General features: G+C 45.6%; 1 protein-coding gene and 1 long non-coding RNA gene across 4 annotated transcripts; both read right to left on the bottom strand.

Moving 5' to 3' along the window:
- Nucleotides 1–86: 86 nt before the first annotated feature.
- Nucleotides 87–10,459, bottom strand: LOC115165364 (protein-L-isoaspartate O-methyltransferase domain-containing protein 2). Of its 3 annotated transcripts, XR_003870136.1 has the most exons (9): nucleotides 10,334–10,459; nucleotides 9,203–9,545; nucleotides 6,654–6,756; nucleotides 6,267–6,438; nucleotides 5,191–5,317; nucleotides 3,194–4,776; nucleotides 3,088–3,124; nucleotides 2,074–2,147; nucleotides 87–1,496 (listed from the first exon to the last, which is right to left on the bottom strand). XR_003870136.1 is itself a non-coding variant. In XM_029718443.1 (6 exons), exons 2-6 carry the CDS (start codon nucleotides 9,507–9,509, stop codon nucleotides 4,307–4,309), a joined length of 1,179 nt encoding a protein of 392 aa, XP_029574303.1. In that variant the 5' UTR covers nucleotides 9,510–9,545; nucleotides 10,338–10,459; the 3' UTR covers nucleotides 3,426–4,306. The 3 variants fall into 3 exon arrangements, 1 of the variants encoding a protein (XP_029574303.1); XM_029718443.1 differs by lacking the exons at nucleotides 87–1,496; nucleotides 2,074–2,147; nucleotides 3,088–3,124 and having other exon boundaries at nucleotides 3,426–4,776; nucleotides 10,338–10,459; XR_003870137.1 differs by lacking the exons at nucleotides 87–1,496; nucleotides 3,088–3,124; nucleotides 3,194–4,776; ... (3 more) ...; nucleotides 9,203–9,545; nucleotides 10,334–10,459 and adding an exon at nucleotides 2,799–3,061 and having other exon boundaries at nucleotides 2,022–2,147.
- A 5,342-nt stretch (nucleotides 10,460–15,801) lies between these two features.
- On the bottom strand, nucleotides 15,802–18,941 carry LOC115165362 (uncharacterized). The gene is made up of 2 exons (XR_003870135.1): nucleotides 18,833–18,941; nucleotides 15,802–18,472 (listed from the first exon to the last, which is right to left on the bottom strand). It is a non-coding gene; the product is annotated as an uncharacterized LOC115165362 (long non-coding RNA).
- Nucleotides 18,942–19,328: the final 387 nt, after the last annotated feature.

Below are 19,328 nucleotides of genomic sequence, written 5' to 3'. Positions count from 1 at the left end.
TTAATTACACATTGTTCCATGTTCATTTAAAATGACAATCTGGTGTTTAAATAACTAAAGTGCTATACATTATCATATGCTATACATTCAACTTTGCATAAATGATTTTATTAACAGCATTCAATAGTACAGCTCAAATTCCAAAACATCCTTAAACACTGCTGAAGTACAACACATACATTCACAAAATGATAACCTTTGACAGAACTAAAAAAAATAAGAAATATTCAAAGAAGCCAAAGGAATGGTTCTACAGCGCAGAATAAAGGCAGACTGGGAAAGATTTAAGACCTTTATTGTCATCTACCACAATATTGAAAAGTAACGTGACAAAACTCAAAAGACGTGTACTGTTACACAGTCGGACGACCAAAGCAATCTGCCTGGCCAAGTCCCTATAAAGATTTATCGATCATTTCATCAATGAGAAAGCGTTCATCTTTCCAAATGTTCTATTAAAAAGGACAAATCAGAATAGTTTCAACTAGAATGTAAGTTTCATGCGACATACTGAAGGTTTGGCACTGAAGGGTGAAAGGTTAAAACATCCAGGTCTGTAGCGATTATGATCTAAAAAAAATATATTTTAGTCCGTTTTTAATTTTCCTGTTGCATTACAAACCAAATACTACACACACACACACACACACACACACAATGTTCCATGTGCTGATGAACACCACTAAACTCCACTTCAAAATGTATATTAACTAAACAAATAGTTTTGAATGACATGAGAAAAGATAAGCAAACCTTCATACATCAACAAAATGAATTAGCATCATCAACCAGTAAAAAAAATTATTGTTTACATTTCTCCCCCCCAATCATGCTGTTTTCGACCAATAGGAAAACAACTAGTATGTAGGGAAAAAAACATGATCCTCTGCAAGCTTTCACTGCTGATTGTGGAGTAAACCAAATGAGCATATTAAGATAAACGTACATGTCAAAGTCAATTTCACCTTTATACAATCAATTCAGAAGCTAATGAAATTCAACTCAATTTAAGCCTACCTATGAATCAAATTTTACATTTATTCCCCCCCGAATTGACAGAATTAAAAATGCCACTGAACCCAACACGGACGAGCTAAGAAATATTCATAGGACCTCTTGGAAAATAAATCTACTAAACATTAAATTCTCTTTTTATCTTTAGTAGGTGCTTTTGATTTTGGAAATGAGCAGAATCCGTCATAATTGAAGAAGCATTGCCAACCTTAGTCTCATGATCATGTTGAAACTGAAACGTCTTCTGGACTTGATCATATCATAGTCCAGAAGTCATATCATACCAGTTATTCTCATAGTCATATCATACCAGTTATTCTCTGGAATGCTGACTCTCAAAAACACACCTAGTCTTCACTGCCAGTCTACCAAGGTCAACCAGCTAACAGAATAGAGGCAACCAATAGCATCACTTTAGATATGTCTCTAAACCACACTCATCATACTGTAGGTCAACAGTTTCAGACAACAGTTTCAGGCACCTCTACCAGCTCCACACCACACGTCTTCAACAGGCACCTCTACCAGCCCCACACCACACGTCTTCAACAGGCACCTCTACCAGCCCCACACCACACGTCTTCAACAGGCACCTCTACCAGCCCCACACCACACGTCTTCAACAGGCACCTCTACCAGCCCCACACCACATGTCTTCAACAGGCACCTCTACCAGCCCCACACCACACGTCTTCAACAGGCACCTCTACCAGCCCCACACCACACGTCTTCAACAGGCACCTCTACCAGCCCCACACGTCTTCAACAGGCACCTCTACCAGCCCCACACGTCTTCAACAGGCACCTCTACCAGCCCCACACCACACGTCTTCAACAGGCACCTCTACCAGCTCCACACCACATGTCTTCAACAGGCACCTCTACCAGCCCCACACCCCACGTCTTCAACAGGCACCTCTACCAGCCCCACACCACACGTCTTCAACAGGCACCTCTACCAGCCCCACACGTCTTCAACAGGCACCTCTACCAGCCCCACACCCCACGTCTTCAACAGGCACCTCTACCAGCCCCACACCACACGTCTTCAACAGACACCTCTACCAGCTCCACACCACACGTCTTCAACAGGCACCTCTACCAGCCCCACACCACACGTCTTCAACAGGCACCTCTACCAGCCCCACACGTCTTCAACAGGCACCTCTACCAGCCCCACACGTCTTCAACAGGCACCTCTACCAGCCCCACACCACACGTCTTCAACAGGCACCTCTACCAGCCCCACACCACACGTCTTTAACAGGCACCTCTACCAGCCCCACACCACACGTCTTCAACAGGCACCTCTACCAGCCCCACACCACACGTCTTCAACAGGCACCTCTACCAGCTCCACACCACACATCTTCAACAGGCACCTCTACCAGCCCCACACGTCTTCAACAGGCACCTCTACCAGCCCCACACCACACGTCTTCAACAGGCACCTCTACCAGCCCCACACCACACGTCTTCAACAGGCACCTCTACCAGCCCCACACCACACGTCTTCAACAGGCACCTCTACCAGCTCCACACCACACGTCTTCAACAGGCACCTCTACCAGCTCCACACCACACGTCTTCAACAGGCACCTCTACCAGCCCCACACCACACGTCTTCAACAGGCACCTCTACCAGCCCCACACCACACGTCTTCAACAGGCACCTCTACCAGCCCCACACCCCACGTCTTCAACAGGCACCTCTACCAGCCCCACACCCCACGTCTTCAACAGGCACCTCTACCAGCCCCACACCCCACGTCTTCAACAGGCACCTCTACCAGCCCCACACCACACGTCTTCAACAGGCACCTCTACCAGCCCCACGTCTTCAACAGGCACCTCTACCAGCTCCACACCACACGTCTTCAACAGGCACCTCTACCAGCTCCACACCACACGTCTTCAACAGGCACCTCTACCAGCTCCACACCACACGTCTTCAACAGGCACCTCTACCAGCCCCACACCACACGTCTTCAACAGGCACCTCTACCAGCCCCACACCACACGTCTTCAACAGGCACCTCTACCAGCCCCACACCCCACGTCTTCAACAGGCACCTCTACCAGCCCCACACCACACGTCTTCAACAGGCACCTCTACCAGCCCCACACCCCACGTCTTCAACAGGCACCTCTACCAGCCCCACACGTCTTCAACAGGCACCTCTACCAGCCCCACACCACACGTCTTCAACAGGCACCTCTACCAGCTCCACACCACACGTCTTCAACAGGCACCTCTACCAGCTCCACTCAGACCAATGTTGCTATTTGCAATATCAAAAACAAAATGGCCTCACTGTGGAATCCTACCTGATACTCATTGTACAAGCTCTGTTTATTTACAGAGTTCCAACTCCACACAAACAGCTCCCCTGAACAGATCTATGATGTTATGGGAACTTGGGGGGGGGGGGGTTTAATAGGGAAAATCCCAGCTGTGTGGTCTCAAATCCCTGTCCACTATGCCAAACAAAGTCTCTCTGGCTTCTGGACACGACTGAAATTACAAACCATTTCTCCTCTGGCTCAGACGCAATATCCAGTGGTTCTTCCAGTGGTTTACCTTTAGTTAAGACCTGAACCAACGTGCTCTGGAACCTGTGGCTACACTTAACATCCAATAAGAAGTCTTCCAACAAGATAACAGACACCACCATATGTCCAGGGCTCAATCACAGCACAGAATGATAGATCAAACTCACACCCACCCAACCCTCGAGTTAAAATGGGAAAAAAATTAAATAAATGTTTTCTCTCACAAATATCCTCCTCTCCCAACTACTGCAACAAAAATGGATCTGTTTGTCTGTCAGAGAAAGCTATCTGTGCCATTGAGAAAGCTAAGCTACAGATTCCCAGGGAGCCTTTCTATCACAGAGGTGAAACCCTTACCATTACAATGGTCAAATATGTATGCTTCTTACACATACAGGAAAGGCATTGAGTAAGAAAAACACACACAGAGAGAGAGAGAGGATGATGTAGAGGACAAGAGGGATACAGACCCAGTCAGTGAGTCAGTAAACGATACAGACCCAGTCAGTGAGTCAGTAAACGATACAGACCCAGTCAGTGAGTCAGTAAACGATACAGACCCAGTCAGTGAGTCAGTAAACGATACAGACCCAGTCAGTGAGTCAGTAAACGATACAGACCCAGTCAGTGAGTCAGTAACAGGGGGCCTGTTGCCCTGCCTAGAAGAGTGGTAGGGGTCAGGGGTTGTAGAAGCCCAAGGCTTGGTTGTTTTCTGCTGTTAGTTGTATCTGTGGACAAGTCATTTCTCCCGGTAGTACAGCAGGTACATCTTCAGAGGCTCCGGGAGGGGCAGACAGAGAATCCTCTCTCTCAGGATGTTTATAGGTGGCTCTGCCCGGAGAAGCTCCCCCGTCTCCCTCTCTGCTTCCTCCTCTGCTTCCTCCTCCGCAGCCTCCTCCTCCTCCTCACCCGCTCCCCGGGTTGCCCTTCCCTGCTCCTCCTCCTGGCCCCCGCGGTTATTGTTGTTGTCCAGGGGGGCGGAGATAGGGAGGGCACTGCTCAGTACCACAGAGTTGCAGTGGCGCCGATGAATGCGCCGGCGTTTAAAGCGAGGGCCGTACTTGTGGAGCCCACTGACCCCCAGGCCCCTGCCTCCTCCAAAAGAGCCCCGGCCCCGTGGCTGACCCTCCCCGCTGTCCGTGGTCACTCTCAGGGTGTGGCGGATGGCTATACGAGCCAGCTCCTGCAGCGTCCGCACCTCAAACATGGCTGCTCCGTGGGTCACCAGAGAGACGATCGAAAGGAAAGGACACAGAGAATGATGGGAAAGTTAGAAAACGGTTAACGTGAGTATTCTTTCCATGGTGACAATTATTTTTTGGTTTTCTATCGTCACTCAACTCTTTTTTTAAAAAGGCGCGGACAGATCACTAGGATGGCCGAGTGTCTGCCGGCCGAGAGTACTCAGCACCTCTGAACAGTGCCGGTAGAAATTTGCAGACCGATTCTACATGTAAAAATGTGCGAAATGACGGCTGTCAGTCGGCAACGACAGGTAGTCCTTATAACACGCCGTACCAAAAGCAAGCGAACGGCCCCCGTACTATGCAGAGCGACAATCGGTCTGGTGAGTCATGTCCTTTGAACTGACTCCCATGTATAACAAACTGATGAGGCACTCACGTAGTGGGGCGGTCTTGGGTTTGATGTTACTGGTGTAATCTTTGGGGAGCACCAGGGGAGCGAAGGACACAGCAATGATCTTTTTGGTCTCCCAGCTGCTCTGGCCTGTACGCGTGATCTTGGTTAGCTAGAAAGGGCAAAACAAGAGGTTATAAAGGGGAGAACAAGAGGTTATAAGGGCACAACAAGAGGTTATAAGGGGAGAACAAGAGGTTATAAAGGGGAGAACAAGAGGTTATAAGGGCACAACAAGAGGTTATAAAGGGGAGAACAAGAGGTTATAAGGGCACAACAAGAGGTTATAAGGGCACAACAAGAGGTTATAAGGGCACAACAAGAGGTTATAAAGGGGAGAACAAGAGGTTATAAAGGGGAGAACAAGAGGTTATGAGGGCAAAACAAGAGGTTATAAGGGCACAACAAGAGGTTATAAGGGCACAACAAGAGGTTATAAGGGCACAACAAGAGGTTATAAAGGGGAGAACAAGAGGTTATAAAGGGGAGAACAAGAGGTTATAAGGGCAAAACAAGAGGTTATAAGGGCACAACAAGAGGTTATAAGGGCACAACAAGAGGGTACATTAGAGCAGTGGTTCTCAAACTCTCCCCCCCCCCCAATTTTTTTAAAAAAATAAATAAAGACATGTTTTATTTATTTTAAGGTACTCAGTCCAGCTTTTTATTTACTGTTGAAAGTTGTAATAGTAGAACGCACAAGGTGACATTTTGTAGTTGGGTAGTACATCATCAGTTCCTCTTGTCATGTCATTACAGACCATTAGAGAAATGTCCAGATCAATGAGCCCATGTCAGCTGATAGAATGCAGAGAATTGGAAGACAATGGGATTTAAACCTGATACATTTTCTCTCCACCAACCAGAGGGGTGTGAACAGTGTGTGTTATGAACAGTGCTTGTGCCTGTAGAAATAGACATGGGGGGGTGCAGTATGTTCCCCAATGCTGGAAAGGAGGCCTGAGTAAAACAGTTAGGGTACATCCTTGTTGTGTAAGGGTCCGGTAATAGTACTCATTTAAACTACATGTATGTATTTCAGTGTGAGTGGTTATACACACCTTCTCCTCTAGAGGCAGTACCAGAATACCCCCCACCTTCAGCAGGTTCATCATGTATTCTTCATGGTCTCTCTGCACTCCCGCCCCACAATACACCCTGTCATACTGCCTGCTCTCAGAGGGGATCTCCAGGCAGTTCCCCGCCACAAAGGAGGGCTCGCAGAACTCAAACCTAAAAAACACAAATACAGCATAAACAAAAGACTAAAAAAATGCATATACAGGCTACACATAAAAACTCTAACCTGATATTCAACAAGTCACTGAGACAGACAGACAGACAGACAGACAGACAGACAGACAGACAGACAGACAGACAGACAGACAGACAGACAGACAGACAGACAGCTCTAGATGGGGAAGGAAATCAGAGGTAAAGTGTCTCACTTGTCAAAGCTTTCGCTGGTTTTGATGAAGTAGTCTAGCTTCTGGTAAGCATACTCAATCACATCAGCATGCAGCTCCACCCCATGGTTCACACCAAATGGACCTGGAACCAGGAGAACAACCATGTGAGCTCTGTACAATCCACAATGAATTCTAATAAAGAAAATACACTTTCCCAATCAGTTGGCCTGCTGATTTCCCATTTCCAGTCCCAATAAGGCCCAGAGTGGTGGTACCGTCTGCTACAGTAACTCACCCAGTATGAGACCCAGAGTGGTGGTACCGTCTGCTACAGTAACTCACCCAGTATGAGACCCAGAGTGGTGGTACCGTCTGCTACAGTAACTCACCCAGTATGAGGCCCAGAGTGGTGGTACCGTCTGCTACAGTAACTCACCCAGTATGAGACCCAGAGTGGTGGTACCGTCTGCTACAGTAACTCACCCAGTATGAGGCCCAGAGTGGTGGTACCGTCTGCTACAGTAACTCACCCAGTATGAGGCCCAGAGTGGTGGTACCGTCTGCTACAGTAACTCACCCAGTATGAGGCCCAGAGTGGTGGTACCGTCTGCTACAGTAACTCACCCAGTATGAGGCCCAGAGTGGTGGTACCGTCTGCTACAGTAACTCACCCAGTATGAGACCCAGAGTGGTGGTACCGTCTGCTACAGTAACTCACCCAGTATGAGGCCCAGAGTGGTGGTACCGTCTGCTACAGTAACTCACCCAGTATGAGACCCAGAGTGGTGGTACCGTCTGCTACAGTAACTCACCCAGTATGAGACCCAGAGTGGTGGTACCGTCTGCTACAGTAACTCACCCAGTATGAGGCCCAGAGTGGTGGTACCGTCTGCTACAGTAACTCACCCAGTATGAGACCCAGAGTGGTGGTACCGTCTGCTACAGTAACTCACCCAGTATGAGGCCCAGAGTGGTGGTATCGTCTGCTACAGTAACTCACCCAGTATGAGACCCAGAGTGGTGGTACCGTCTGCTACAGTAACTCACCCAGTATGAGACCCAGAGTGGTGGTACCGTCTGCTACAGTAACTCACCCAGAGTGGTGGTACCGTCTGCTACAGTAACTAACCCAGTATGAGGCCCAGAGTGGTGGTACCGTCTGCTACAGTAACTCACCCAGTATGAGGCCCAGAGTGGTGGTATCGTCTGCTACAGTAACTCACCCAGTATGAGACCCAGAGTGGTGGTACCGTCTGCTACAGTAACTCACCCAGTATGAGGCCCAGAGTGGTGGTACCGTCTGCTACAGAAACTCACCCAGTATGAGACCCAGAGTGGTGGTACCGTCTGCTACAGTAACTCACCCAGTGGTGGTACCGTCTGCTACAGTAACTCACCCAGTATGAGACCCAGAGTGGTGGTACCGTCTGCTACAGTAACTCACCCAGTATGAGACCCAGAGTGGTGGTACCGTCTGCTACAGTAACTCACCCAGTATGAGGCCCAGAGTGGTGGTACCGTCTGCTACAGTAACTCACCCAGAGTGGTGGTACCGTCTGCTACAGTAACTCACCCAGTATGAGGCCCAGAGTGGTGGTACCGTCTGCTACAGTAACTCACCCAGTATGAGGCCCAGAGTGGTGGTACCGTCTGCTACAGTAACTCACCCAGAGTGGTGGTACCGTCTGCTACAGTAACTCACCCAGTATGAGGCCCAGAGTGGTGGTACCGTCTGCTACAGTAACTCACCCAGTATGAGGCCCAGAGTGGTGGTACCGTCTGCTACAGTAACTCACCCAGTATGAGACCCAGAGTGGTGGTACCGTCTGCTACAGTAACTCACCCAGTATGAGACCCAGAGTGGTGGTACCGTCTGCTACAGTAACTCACCCAGTATGAGACCCAGAGTGGTGGTACCGTCTGCTACAGTAACTCACCCAGTATGAGACCCAGAGTGGTGGTACCGTCTGCTACAGAAACTCACCCAGTATGAGACCCAGAGTGGTGGTACCGTCTGCTACAGTAACTCACCCAGTATGAGACCCAGAGTGGTGGTACCGTCTGCTACAGTAACTCACCCAGTATGAGACCCAGAGTGGTGGTACCGTCTGCTACAGAAACTCACCCAGTATGAGACCCAGAGTGGTGGTACCGTCTGCTACAGTAACTCACCCAGTATGAGGCCCACCATAGTGCTGAGGTACCGTCTGCTACAGTAACTCACCCAGTATGAGACCCAGAGTGGTGGTACCGTCTGCTACAGTAACTCACCCAGTATGAGGCCCAGAGTGGTGGTACCGTCTGCTACAGAAACTCACCCAGTATGAGACCCAGAGTGGTGGTACCGTCTGCTACAGAAACTCACCCAGTATGAGGCCCAGAGTGGTGGTACCGTCTGCTACAGAAACTCACCCAGTATGAGACCCAGAGTGGTGGTACCGTCTGCTACAGTAACTCACCCAGAGTGGTGGTACCGTCTGCTACAGTAACTCACCCAGTATGAGGCCCAGAGTGGTGGTACCGTCTGCTACAGTAACTCACCCAGTATGAGGCCCAGAGTGGTGGTACCGTCTGCTACAGAAACTCACCCAGTATGAGGCCCACCATAGTGCTGAGGTACCCAGTCCCACTGCCCAGGTTGAGGAAGGACAAGCCAGGGTGCAGGTCCAGGGCCTCCATCACCTCTGAGTAGATACAGGGGGCTGAGAGGTGGATGTTGCCGTGCCTCCAGGCCAGGTCCTTGTAGGCGCTGTCACGGTACTCCTCCAGGTAGTAGTCGGCCCGGTCGATGGCCCTGAAGGCCCGCTCCACCAGGTCCGAACGGATGTAGTGTGCCTCCTTCAGGTTGTCAATCAACTCGTCATTATCCTCCCCAGCGCTCACAGCTCCTCCCATCTTAGCTGGAGAGAAGGGTCACTTCTGGGCCTTTAACTGAAGAAAATAAATGGTTAAGTTATCTGCAATTGAATTCAAAAGAGTCTCTTGCATTGCGACCACTTTAACTAAAAAACTTCAACATAACATCCTCCTCCATGTCATATTTTGTAAATTCCAGATTAAACCAGCCATCCCTTTTTGCATTCTAATGGGCAATACTGAAAGAACTACTTAAAAAGTCTTCCTCGACACCTTAGGTGTGATCGCTGTACCTGTGGCTTGACCCTGTGAACGACAGCCAAATGTTGAGTGGGCCTGCTGTCATAAAGCAATAGAGAAGAAAGGAGCCTGGCCACTTGAATGATGCCTGGTTCCTTTGATGCCCAAGAGACATTGTGTTTGATTGTCAAATGAGTCATGCAAGCACAATAAATAAAGTGTGAAATGTAGGATAACATTTTCCTCGATGGTAATAACTAGTTCAGAATAACATTAGGTACAAATGTTTCAGATATGACAAAAACACGACCATAGGATGGCGCTGTAGAACCTGACGGACCTGTGCCTTGGGTTTAAGAGAAAAGTCTTCCCCAATCCAACTCTGACCAGAAAATATCAACAACATATGAGCAAACACATGTCATTTAAAAGGCTTGGTTACTATCTACATAGTTAAAAAAAAAAATTGGTTGTCACATTGGAAATCTGAAAAAAGACAAACAGGCAACAACAATCGTAATCTGAGTCTTCCACGCACGCAGACAGCAAAACAAAGATTCAGTACAAGGCAAGGACGACAGACAATACACATACACACCAAAATAACTGTCATATATAATTACCTACAACTTGATAATCAATTGTTTCGTTTTAAAATGCCGATTGCTGCTATTGATTTGCTCGTCTTCAGGCTTTTGTTCGGAACCGCTCACACAGCGCACTGCTAGCTAGACGTAAACCTTCAACCAGTCGACGTGCTGACGTCACACGCACGTTATGTAAATCCAACACATTTTCACTTCAAAAATAATATTTTTACAATCGAATAAACGTTCTGATTGGGTATTGATTAATATAATTTCTGAAAATATTTGGCCTAAACATACAATAGTAATTAAACAAGCACAATGCTAAAGTGAATGTGGTGGAGAATAACTTTCTTTTTACAGAAGGAACTTCAGCAAATTGTAAGACTATATGATGGCTCACATTTCATCACTCCTGATTAATATAGTACACCAATCAGTTGAATACGAGTTTTGTACTTAACTTTAGGTTTAGGGTTGAGCTGGGATGATGTGGACATGAAGCTATAGGTTTAGGGTTGAGCTGGGACGTGGAAGTTAAACTAGGGTTAGGTTTATCAACCTGAATACAACGGGTGTAGTCTAAACCGTGAAATGCTTGCTTACAAGCCTTTCCCAATGATGCATAGTTAAACAATTATAATATAAATAAAAATAGTAAAACAGAGCTATATACAGGCAGTACCAGATCAATGTGCAGGGGTACAAGGTATTTGAGGTAGATATGTACATGAAGGCAGGGTAAAGTGACTAGGCATCAGGATAGATAACAATAAGTGACTAGGTATCAGGATAGATAATAATAAGGTATTTGAGGTAGATGTGTACATGAAGGCAGGGTAAAGTGACTAGGCATCAGGATAGATAATAATAAGGTATTTGAGGTAGATATGTACATGAAGGCAGGGTAAAGTGACTAGGCATCAGGATAGATAATAATAAGGTATTTGAGGTAGATATGTACATGAAGGCAGGGTAAAGTGACTAGGCATCAGGATAGATAACAATAAGTGACTAGGCATCAGGATAGATAATAATAAGGTATTTGAGGTAGATATGTACCTGAAGGCAGGGTAAAGTGACTAGGCATCAGGATAGATAATAATAAGGTATTTGAGGTAGATATGTACATGAAGGCAGGGTAAAGTGACTAGGCATCAGGATAGGTAATAATAAGGTATTTGAGGTAGATATGTACCTGAAGGCAGGGTAAAGTGGCTAGGTATCAGGATAGATAATAATAAGGTATAAAGAACAGAGCAGCAGTAAATTATGAGTGTAAAATCGAATGTGTGTGTGTGTGTGTGTGTGTGTGTGTGTGTGTGTGTGTGTGTGTGTGTGTGTGTGTGTGTGTGTGTGTGTGTGTGTGTGTGTGTGTGTGTGTGTGTGTGTGTATGTATGTGTATGTGTGTGTATGTGTGTGTGTTCGTTTACGTGTGTGTGTGTATGTGTATGTGTGTGTGTGTGTGTGTGTGTGTGTGTGTGTGTGTGTGTGTGTGTGTGTGTGTGTGTGTGTGTGTATGTGTGTGTATGTGTAAGTGTGTGTTCGTGTACATGTATGTGTGTGTGTGTGTGTGTGTGTGTGTGGGTGTGTGTGTGTGTGTGTGATGTTTGGCTCTCTCACTCCTCCCAGACTTTTGGAAGGGAAGGTGGACAGCGAGCTTGTCGTGTCGGAATTCTTGGCTCTCTCCAGAACAGCCATCTTGTCCTTGAACCTTAGGAACTTGACGACTATCGGCCTGGGTCTGTCACCTGGGCTGGTTACAGGTGTTCCAGACGTGTGGGCGTGGCTTCACCTCAATCTTCCTATGATCCATCTGCAGCTTTTCTGAGCTCATTTTTCAAATGTTCTCCCTGTCCAGGTCTCATGTGGAGACTCTGATATGCCATCCACAACAATTGTATTCCTCCTATATAGTTTGTTTTTCCATTCATCTGTAATAATGACTGTGTGCGTATGTCATTTATGTGAATATCTGCAGGTTTTGTGTGAGTGTGTCAGTGTATGTGTGTGTATGCATGTGTATGTGTGTGTGTGTGAATAGTGTGTATAGTGTGTATATATAGTCTTGTGAGTTTGCATAAAGTCAGTGCAAGATAAGGTCAGTGCTGATAGTCCGGGTAACCATTCATTTACTAATTAGAAGTCTTATGGCTAGGGGCTAGAAGCTGTCTCGGAGCCTGTTGATCCGAGAGCCAAGGCTCCGGTACCATTTGCCGGATGGTAGCAGAGTGAACAGTCAATGGCTCAGGTGGCTGGAGTCTTTTGCAACTTTTCGAGCCTTCCTCTGACCCCGCCTGATATAGAGGGCCTTTCTCTGACACCGTCTGATATAGAGGGCCTTCCTCTGACACCGCCTGATATAGAGGGCCTCCTCTGACACCGTCTGATATAGAGGGCCTTCCTCTGACACGTCTGATATAGAGGGCCTTCCTCTGACACCGCCTGATATAGAGTGTTAGGGTTGTTAGTTAGGACATCATATCAGAGCTGAATGATGTCTGTCGTAGGCTACCTCTACCCCAAGATTACAGTATGTATGATGTCCTGTTATATGTATAGCAGCCTAAGAAAAATTGTCTATGGTCATTTCTATTTTTATAGATCCTATATGATTTCTACCGCTCACTGAAATATCTGATTCAAATATCCCAGTAAACACAACCTTTGAGTTTCTACTACTTGTAGATTCCATGTAAGCCCAGCAGATGTCAGTGCTCATCCAGGCCAGTGCTCATCCAGGCCGGTGCTCATCCAGGCCGGTGCTCATCCAGGCCAGTGCTCATCCAGGCCGGTGCTCATCCAGGCCAGTGCTCATCCAGGCCGGTACTCATCCAGGCCGGTGCTCATCCAGGCCAGTGCTCATCCAGGCCAGTGCTCATCCAGGCCGGTGCTCATCCAGGCCGGTGCTCATCCAGGCCGGTGCTCATCCAGGCCGGTGCTCATCCAGGCCGGTGCTCATCCCGGACGGTGCTCATCCAGGCCAGTGCTCATCCAGGCCAGTGCTCATCCCGGCCAGTGCTCATCCAGGCCAGTGCTCATCCAGGCCAGTGCTCATCCAGGTCAGTGCGCAACCTGTCATCAAACATAGTCCTCCATTTTGGCAATCAACAAAAAAAGAGAGTTTTTTAAATTTATTTTTATTTCTGGCAACCCATAGCCTACAGTGTATGGCATCTACACACATATAGACACAGACAGCATACAATGTATGCAGTGGCGACCTGTCATTCAGGGCAGGGCAGAGCCCCACCTGTTTTGAGCCCCACATTATATTTTTTTTGGGGGGGGGTGGCTTGCCTGTTTTGCATGTTATTTTGGCATTAATATGTGTCACATATCAGTTTGTAAACGATTTAAAACAATTATATATCATTGAGTTAGTGAAGCCGCATACAAACAGGGCAGCTCCAAAATGCAGGTGTTTCAGCTTATCTCAGTGCTTTCTGTGGTGATGGGGCAGGCCAGCAGAAAATAGGAGCATTGCACCGTGATTGGCTCAGCATTGCACCGTGATTGGCTCAGCAATGCACCGTGATTGGCTCAGTGTTCTGTCACTCATGGGGACACTGTCACCCGCCTTTAGTAAGGGTAGACACCAAGAATATGAGCCCTTTGGGTGCTGCCATAGAGTTACATTAGAAGTGCCCATCCAAGAAGGCTCAAGGTCATTGGCCACAGATAAAATGAAGTCAAATCATGTTATATCTACAGTAGCTTTGATTGGACTGATCATGTCAACATCATACTTCTAAATCTTAGCTAGCAGTCATCATCATGAATCAAGTCAACAACCTACTGGCAAATCATTTTTAATGCTTGTCATATGAAGATAAATAATGAAGATAAATTATAGATAAAATGGATCGGTGCTCATTGGCCATTGGACATAAACATTACACAACAAGTTGGAAATCGCAAATTCAACAATGAGTTGTTTGGAGGAATCAGTGACAGTGGCTAACCACACGTTTTGAACAGTCATCCAACTCGCAATTGTAAATCTTTTTTTTTGACAATTTGCCAACGAAGGACTGCCGCGCACAACAAGGTGAGTCCAAAAATATCTTATATGCTGCTGCATAAATGATGTAATATGCCATGGAGATATGGTCAGCCATATCAGCTAGGTTTTTAAAAAGGCAGTAAATGAGACTGAATGAACTGTTTAGCTGCCAGACAAGGCTCCGCTGACAGCCAGGTGTAGTAGTGGTAAGGATTCACTCCATGGTGCTGGAAAGAAAGCTCTGCTGTTGGGACAGCTTTATGTAGGCCCCAACAGGGCACAGTTTGTCACCGTTATAGTGCAATTCATGTATTGTTAAGTGTTGTTGTGTAGTGGCTTTGCTGGCATTCATCTAAAACATTTTTCTTTGTTGAGTTTGCCCCACCAAGATTTACATGCTAAAATCTCCAATGAGTGTATGGCACCTACACACATATAGACACAGACATAGAATACAGTGTATGGCACCTACACACATATAGACACAGACATAGAATACAGTGTATGGCACCTACACACATATAGACACAGACATAGAATACAGTGTATGGCACCTACACACATATAGACACAGACATAGAATACAGTGTAGGGCACCTACACACATATAGACACAGACATAGAATACAGTGTATGGCACCTACACACATATAGACACAGACATAGAATACAGTGTATGGCATCTACACACATATAGACACAGACATAGAATACAGTGTATGGCATCTACACACATATAGACACAGACATAGAATACAGTGTATGGCACCTACACACATATAGACACAGACATAGAATACAGTGTATGGCACCTACACACATATAGACACAGACATAGAATACAGTGTATAGCACCTACACACATATAGACACAGACATAGAATACAGTGTATACACATATAGACACACATATAGACATAGACACTCACACGTTTGTTTTACTACCATTGTGGGGACCAAACAATTGATTCCCATTAAAATCCTATTTTCCCTAACCCTAATTCTAACCCTAACTCTAATTGTAACCCTAAACCTAACCACGTTAAGCGTAAATCCTAGTCCACAGATGCTAGAGCGCGAAAGTCCGGAGTCCCATTGTGACATAGCTACAGGGTTCTGAGACCATGATCCAAGGGGACGCACAGCCCGAAACCGCAATTCCCCACAATCCGGTAAACCTCCTCTATTCACTTGAATGTGTTGACAGTTAGAGAAATTGTTTGAGCTACGCTGAGAATTCGAAAAGTATGAAAGGTCCAATATTCTACAACACTCCTGTGCGTACATGTTTTGGACACATTTTTTCCTTGTGGGGACCTGCGAAATCTCCCCAGTTGTCTGAATTTTTCTTGTTTTATTATTCGTGGGAAGACGGACTTCTGGTCCCCACAAGAATAGTAAAACCAAACACAAACACACACACACACACTAATAAATGCAAGCGACAGATACTATTGTCTATAATTCTTTATTAATATTTTTTTATTTTTTATTGATAACATTCAAATGGTTGATACGCCCACAATAACTGACATCACTTCTCTAGTTTATGACACTGACACAGGAACATGGGAACAAACACAGAGTCACAATTTCAGCCCAACTACAGAGTTAACTTCCAAAAGATAACAGGAGACCCAGAGAACACATAGCCCAGGGTTGTCCTGATTTACAAAACAATCGTAGCAAAGGAACAACCACCTCTACAAAAGTAACACAAATCCTTACTATCTATCATTGTGGAAGTGCTTGTAATTTTGGAAGTTTGTAATTTCCAAAAGGATATTAATCATCTGACTGCCTAGAAAAGCGCCGGTAAAAATAGCTCATCTCTGTAAAAATGGTCTAGCAGGACAACCCTTGGCTGTGGATTTTGTCACTAACTCTATGTACTTTTTTTTGTTGAACTTTTCTTTAATACAACAACAATAACACTGTTCTTTAATACAAATATGTACAGAGGCTTCAACTTGTTTAAAAAATAATGCCCTACACACTAATGCATTATCTATAATAAAGTTTATTTTCATTTGATTTTTCCTTCACAGAAACTGTCCATGCAGTTTGGTACCTGAATCATCGTAATTAGGTCACAGTTGCTTTACCATTATAACATATTGATGTTTTGTGTCTCTGTAACAGCATGAATGTGTCACCACGGCAACAGTAGTAGTATCTTCTCCTGCCTGCCTGTCAAAGACATATTTAATCAGCTTTTTTTAGAATAGCCCCCCAACCCTCTGAAAAAGGCGTCTTCACCCCTGCCAACCTCTTGAGCAGGATTTGAACCAGCTTCTTCAAATGTAAACATACCTTTGCTTGCAATGAGTGGAGCGAGAAAGGCACACATGATAAAAGCACACAGCTATAAGCTACAGTATCTATAGAGGGAGTTTGGTTTTGGTTTGATTAGCTCAATGACACGTTCTACCATTCTACTAGACATGCCTTTATGCCTTTCATGTGATCTACTTCCATTTTTTACTTTATTTTTTACATTTTTGAGTTTCTGAATTGGATGAGAATGTTTTGAAGTATAGGCACCTAATGATTGGGTCCCTCCCTTGTCTTTCCCTGAAGAGAACAGAATCAGGGGACCATTCTCAGGGGCCTCCAGATGTGTACAGCACCTAGCTCGGAATAGGGAACTTTGGGCTATCTTTCCTCGTGTTCACAGGGTACTCGACTGTGGCCCTGCCTGTCCTCCCTTTAACTGGTGGGGAGGCCAGGAAAGAGAAGACCCTCTGTGTATCCTGGCCTATCACAGACTGACATATTAGGTCATTGATTTTTTCTTTATATGTACCATTATTCAGGGAGATTCACAGGTATGTGATCATTGTTTATCAGAGCAAACAGACACACTGTGCTTTCATATGCAACACTGTACTTTTACAACCACTACATGAGACCACATCATTCACAACTATCAACTGAAATGGATAGTTTCACATGCCATGTTACAATCACATGCCATGGTACAATCACATGCCATGGTACAATATGTCATCCATCTTCCTCCATCACGTTTGCAGACATGAACGTTATCATACATTTAGTCAAATGTAGTTTCACACAGCATTACCTTGGTTGGAGTAACGTGACCATGTATTTTACCGACCTGTCAAACATCCTAGTCAGTGCCAATGGGACACAGTCCAACTTCAGTGCTTCTATCCCGTCACAATAGACCATTTAGAAAATACTGAACCATTACAAATACAGAAGACATAAACTCCTTATATGAAGAATATGTCCTTCACTCACTATCAAATGGAAAAGCTGTTGTTGTTAACCCTCTTGATTACATTGAGTTCTGTACCTATCTTTATAAATGTGTTGGACTGTCATTTTGCTATTTAATCTCTGTATCTCAGTGCTGTTCAACTAGTTTAAAAGGGGTCATGCCAAATGGAATAAGATACGAGAATAATCACAACCTTAAGACTCTCGTAGTGTTGTATGCTCATGCACTAAGGGAGGACGAAGAATAAGCTACTTTCTTAACTAAATGCATCAAGAACTCCTTCCTGAGTAAAGGTTACACAATACAGAAGGGGAGAAGCCATTAAAAGGTTTTGACAATCTGAGTAATGGACACATATTTATGCAACAAACACCTCTTCCAAACCAAGAGGGAGACCTCTAATGCTGCAAATCAATCTCCACTCCCACACGTTCCTCTCTTTTCACTTGGAGGGCTTTGATCCAATCCCTGCTATCGCCGCAAGCTTTGGCTAATGCCCTAGAATCGTATTATTATGCAGATTTAGTCCGTTCTTTCCAGTAACCTGCGAGCCAAACTCTGTTTCCCGTCTATAAAAAGAATAGATGGGTTGGACAAAATGTTTGGTCTGAAAAGTATTACTGGCATGTATAAAAACACGATAGCATCAATTGAATCAACCCCACGGACACTGATGCAAAGGGCATTCTACATATCAGTCTTCAGATTTACATGAAATATAACAAAACAGGTCAAATATGCAGTTCTTTGTTTCTTCTGCTGGGGGTGAATACCGGTACTTTGCTAGTGACCATAACCCAGTGTGTTCTAAAAAGTCCATACTCAAATGCTCGCATTTTCAATGGTTTTTAAAAAAGTTCCGAAGAGAGTTTCATTACACTGGCTAAAAGCTAATTACACCATCCATGCCCACTAGGTTACCTCATCATATTATCACAGGGTCTCCCACTAGGCTACCTCATTATATTATCACAGGGTCTCCCACTAGGCTACCTCATTATATTATCACAGGGTCTCCCACTAGGCTACCTCATCATATTATCACAGGGTCTCCCACTAGGCTACCTCATCATATTATCACAGGGTCTCCCACTAGGCTACCTCATCAGATTATCACAGGGTCTCCCACTAGGCTACCTCATCATATTATCACAGGGTCTCCCACCTGGCTACCTCATCATATTATCACAGGGTCTCCCACTAGGCTACCTCATCATATTATCACAGGGTCTCCCACTAGGCTACCTCATCATATTATCACAGGGTCTCCCACTAGACTACCTCATCATATTATCACAGGGTCTCCCACTAGGCTACCTCATTATATTATCACAGGGTCTCCCACTAGGCTACCTCATCATATTATCACAGGGTCTCCCACTAGGCTACCTCATCATATTATCACAGGGTCTCCCACTAGGCTACCTCATCATCTATCACATGGTCTCCACTAGGCTACTCATCATATTATCACAGGGTCTCCCACTAGGCTACCTCATCATATTATCACAGGGTCTCCCACTAGGCTACCTCATCATATTATCACAGGGTCTCCCACTAGGCTACCTCATCCTATTATCACAGGGTCTCCCACTAGGCTACCGCATCATATTATCACAGGTTCTCCCACTAGGCTACCTCATCATATTATCACAGGGTCTCCCACTAGGCTACCTCATCCTATTATCACAGGGTCTCCCACTAGGTTACCTCATCAGATTATCACAGGGTCTCCCACTAGGCTACCTCATCATATTATCACAGGGTCTCCCACTAG

The sequence above is a fragment of the Salmo trutta genome, chromosome 28, assembly GCF_901001165.1.
Source record: "Salmo trutta chromosome 28, fSalTru1.1, whole genome shotgun sequence".
NCBI classification, from domain to species: Eukaryota; Metazoa; Chordata; class Actinopteri; order Salmoniformes; family Salmonidae; genus Salmo; species Salmo trutta.
Note: the sequence above shows the minus strand (reverse complement) of the source record. Positions and strands in the feature narration are given on the sequence as shown.

Bases quoted from the DNA above. Each gene is read 5' to 3' on its own strand.
- LOC115165364 (XM_029718443.1), bottom strand. From the start codon at position 9,509: ATGGGAGGAGCTGTGAGCGCTGGGGAGGATAATGACGAGTTGATTGAC. The intron at 6,757-9,202 runs GTGAGTTTCTGT...TCCTGGTTCCAG, and splicing joins TATGGTGGGCCTCATACTGG to GTCCATTTGGTGTGAACCAT. The intron at 5,318-6,266 runs GTGTGTATAACC...TGCCCTTTCTAG, and splicing joins TACTGCCTCTAGAGGAGAAG to CTAACCAAGATCACGCGTAC.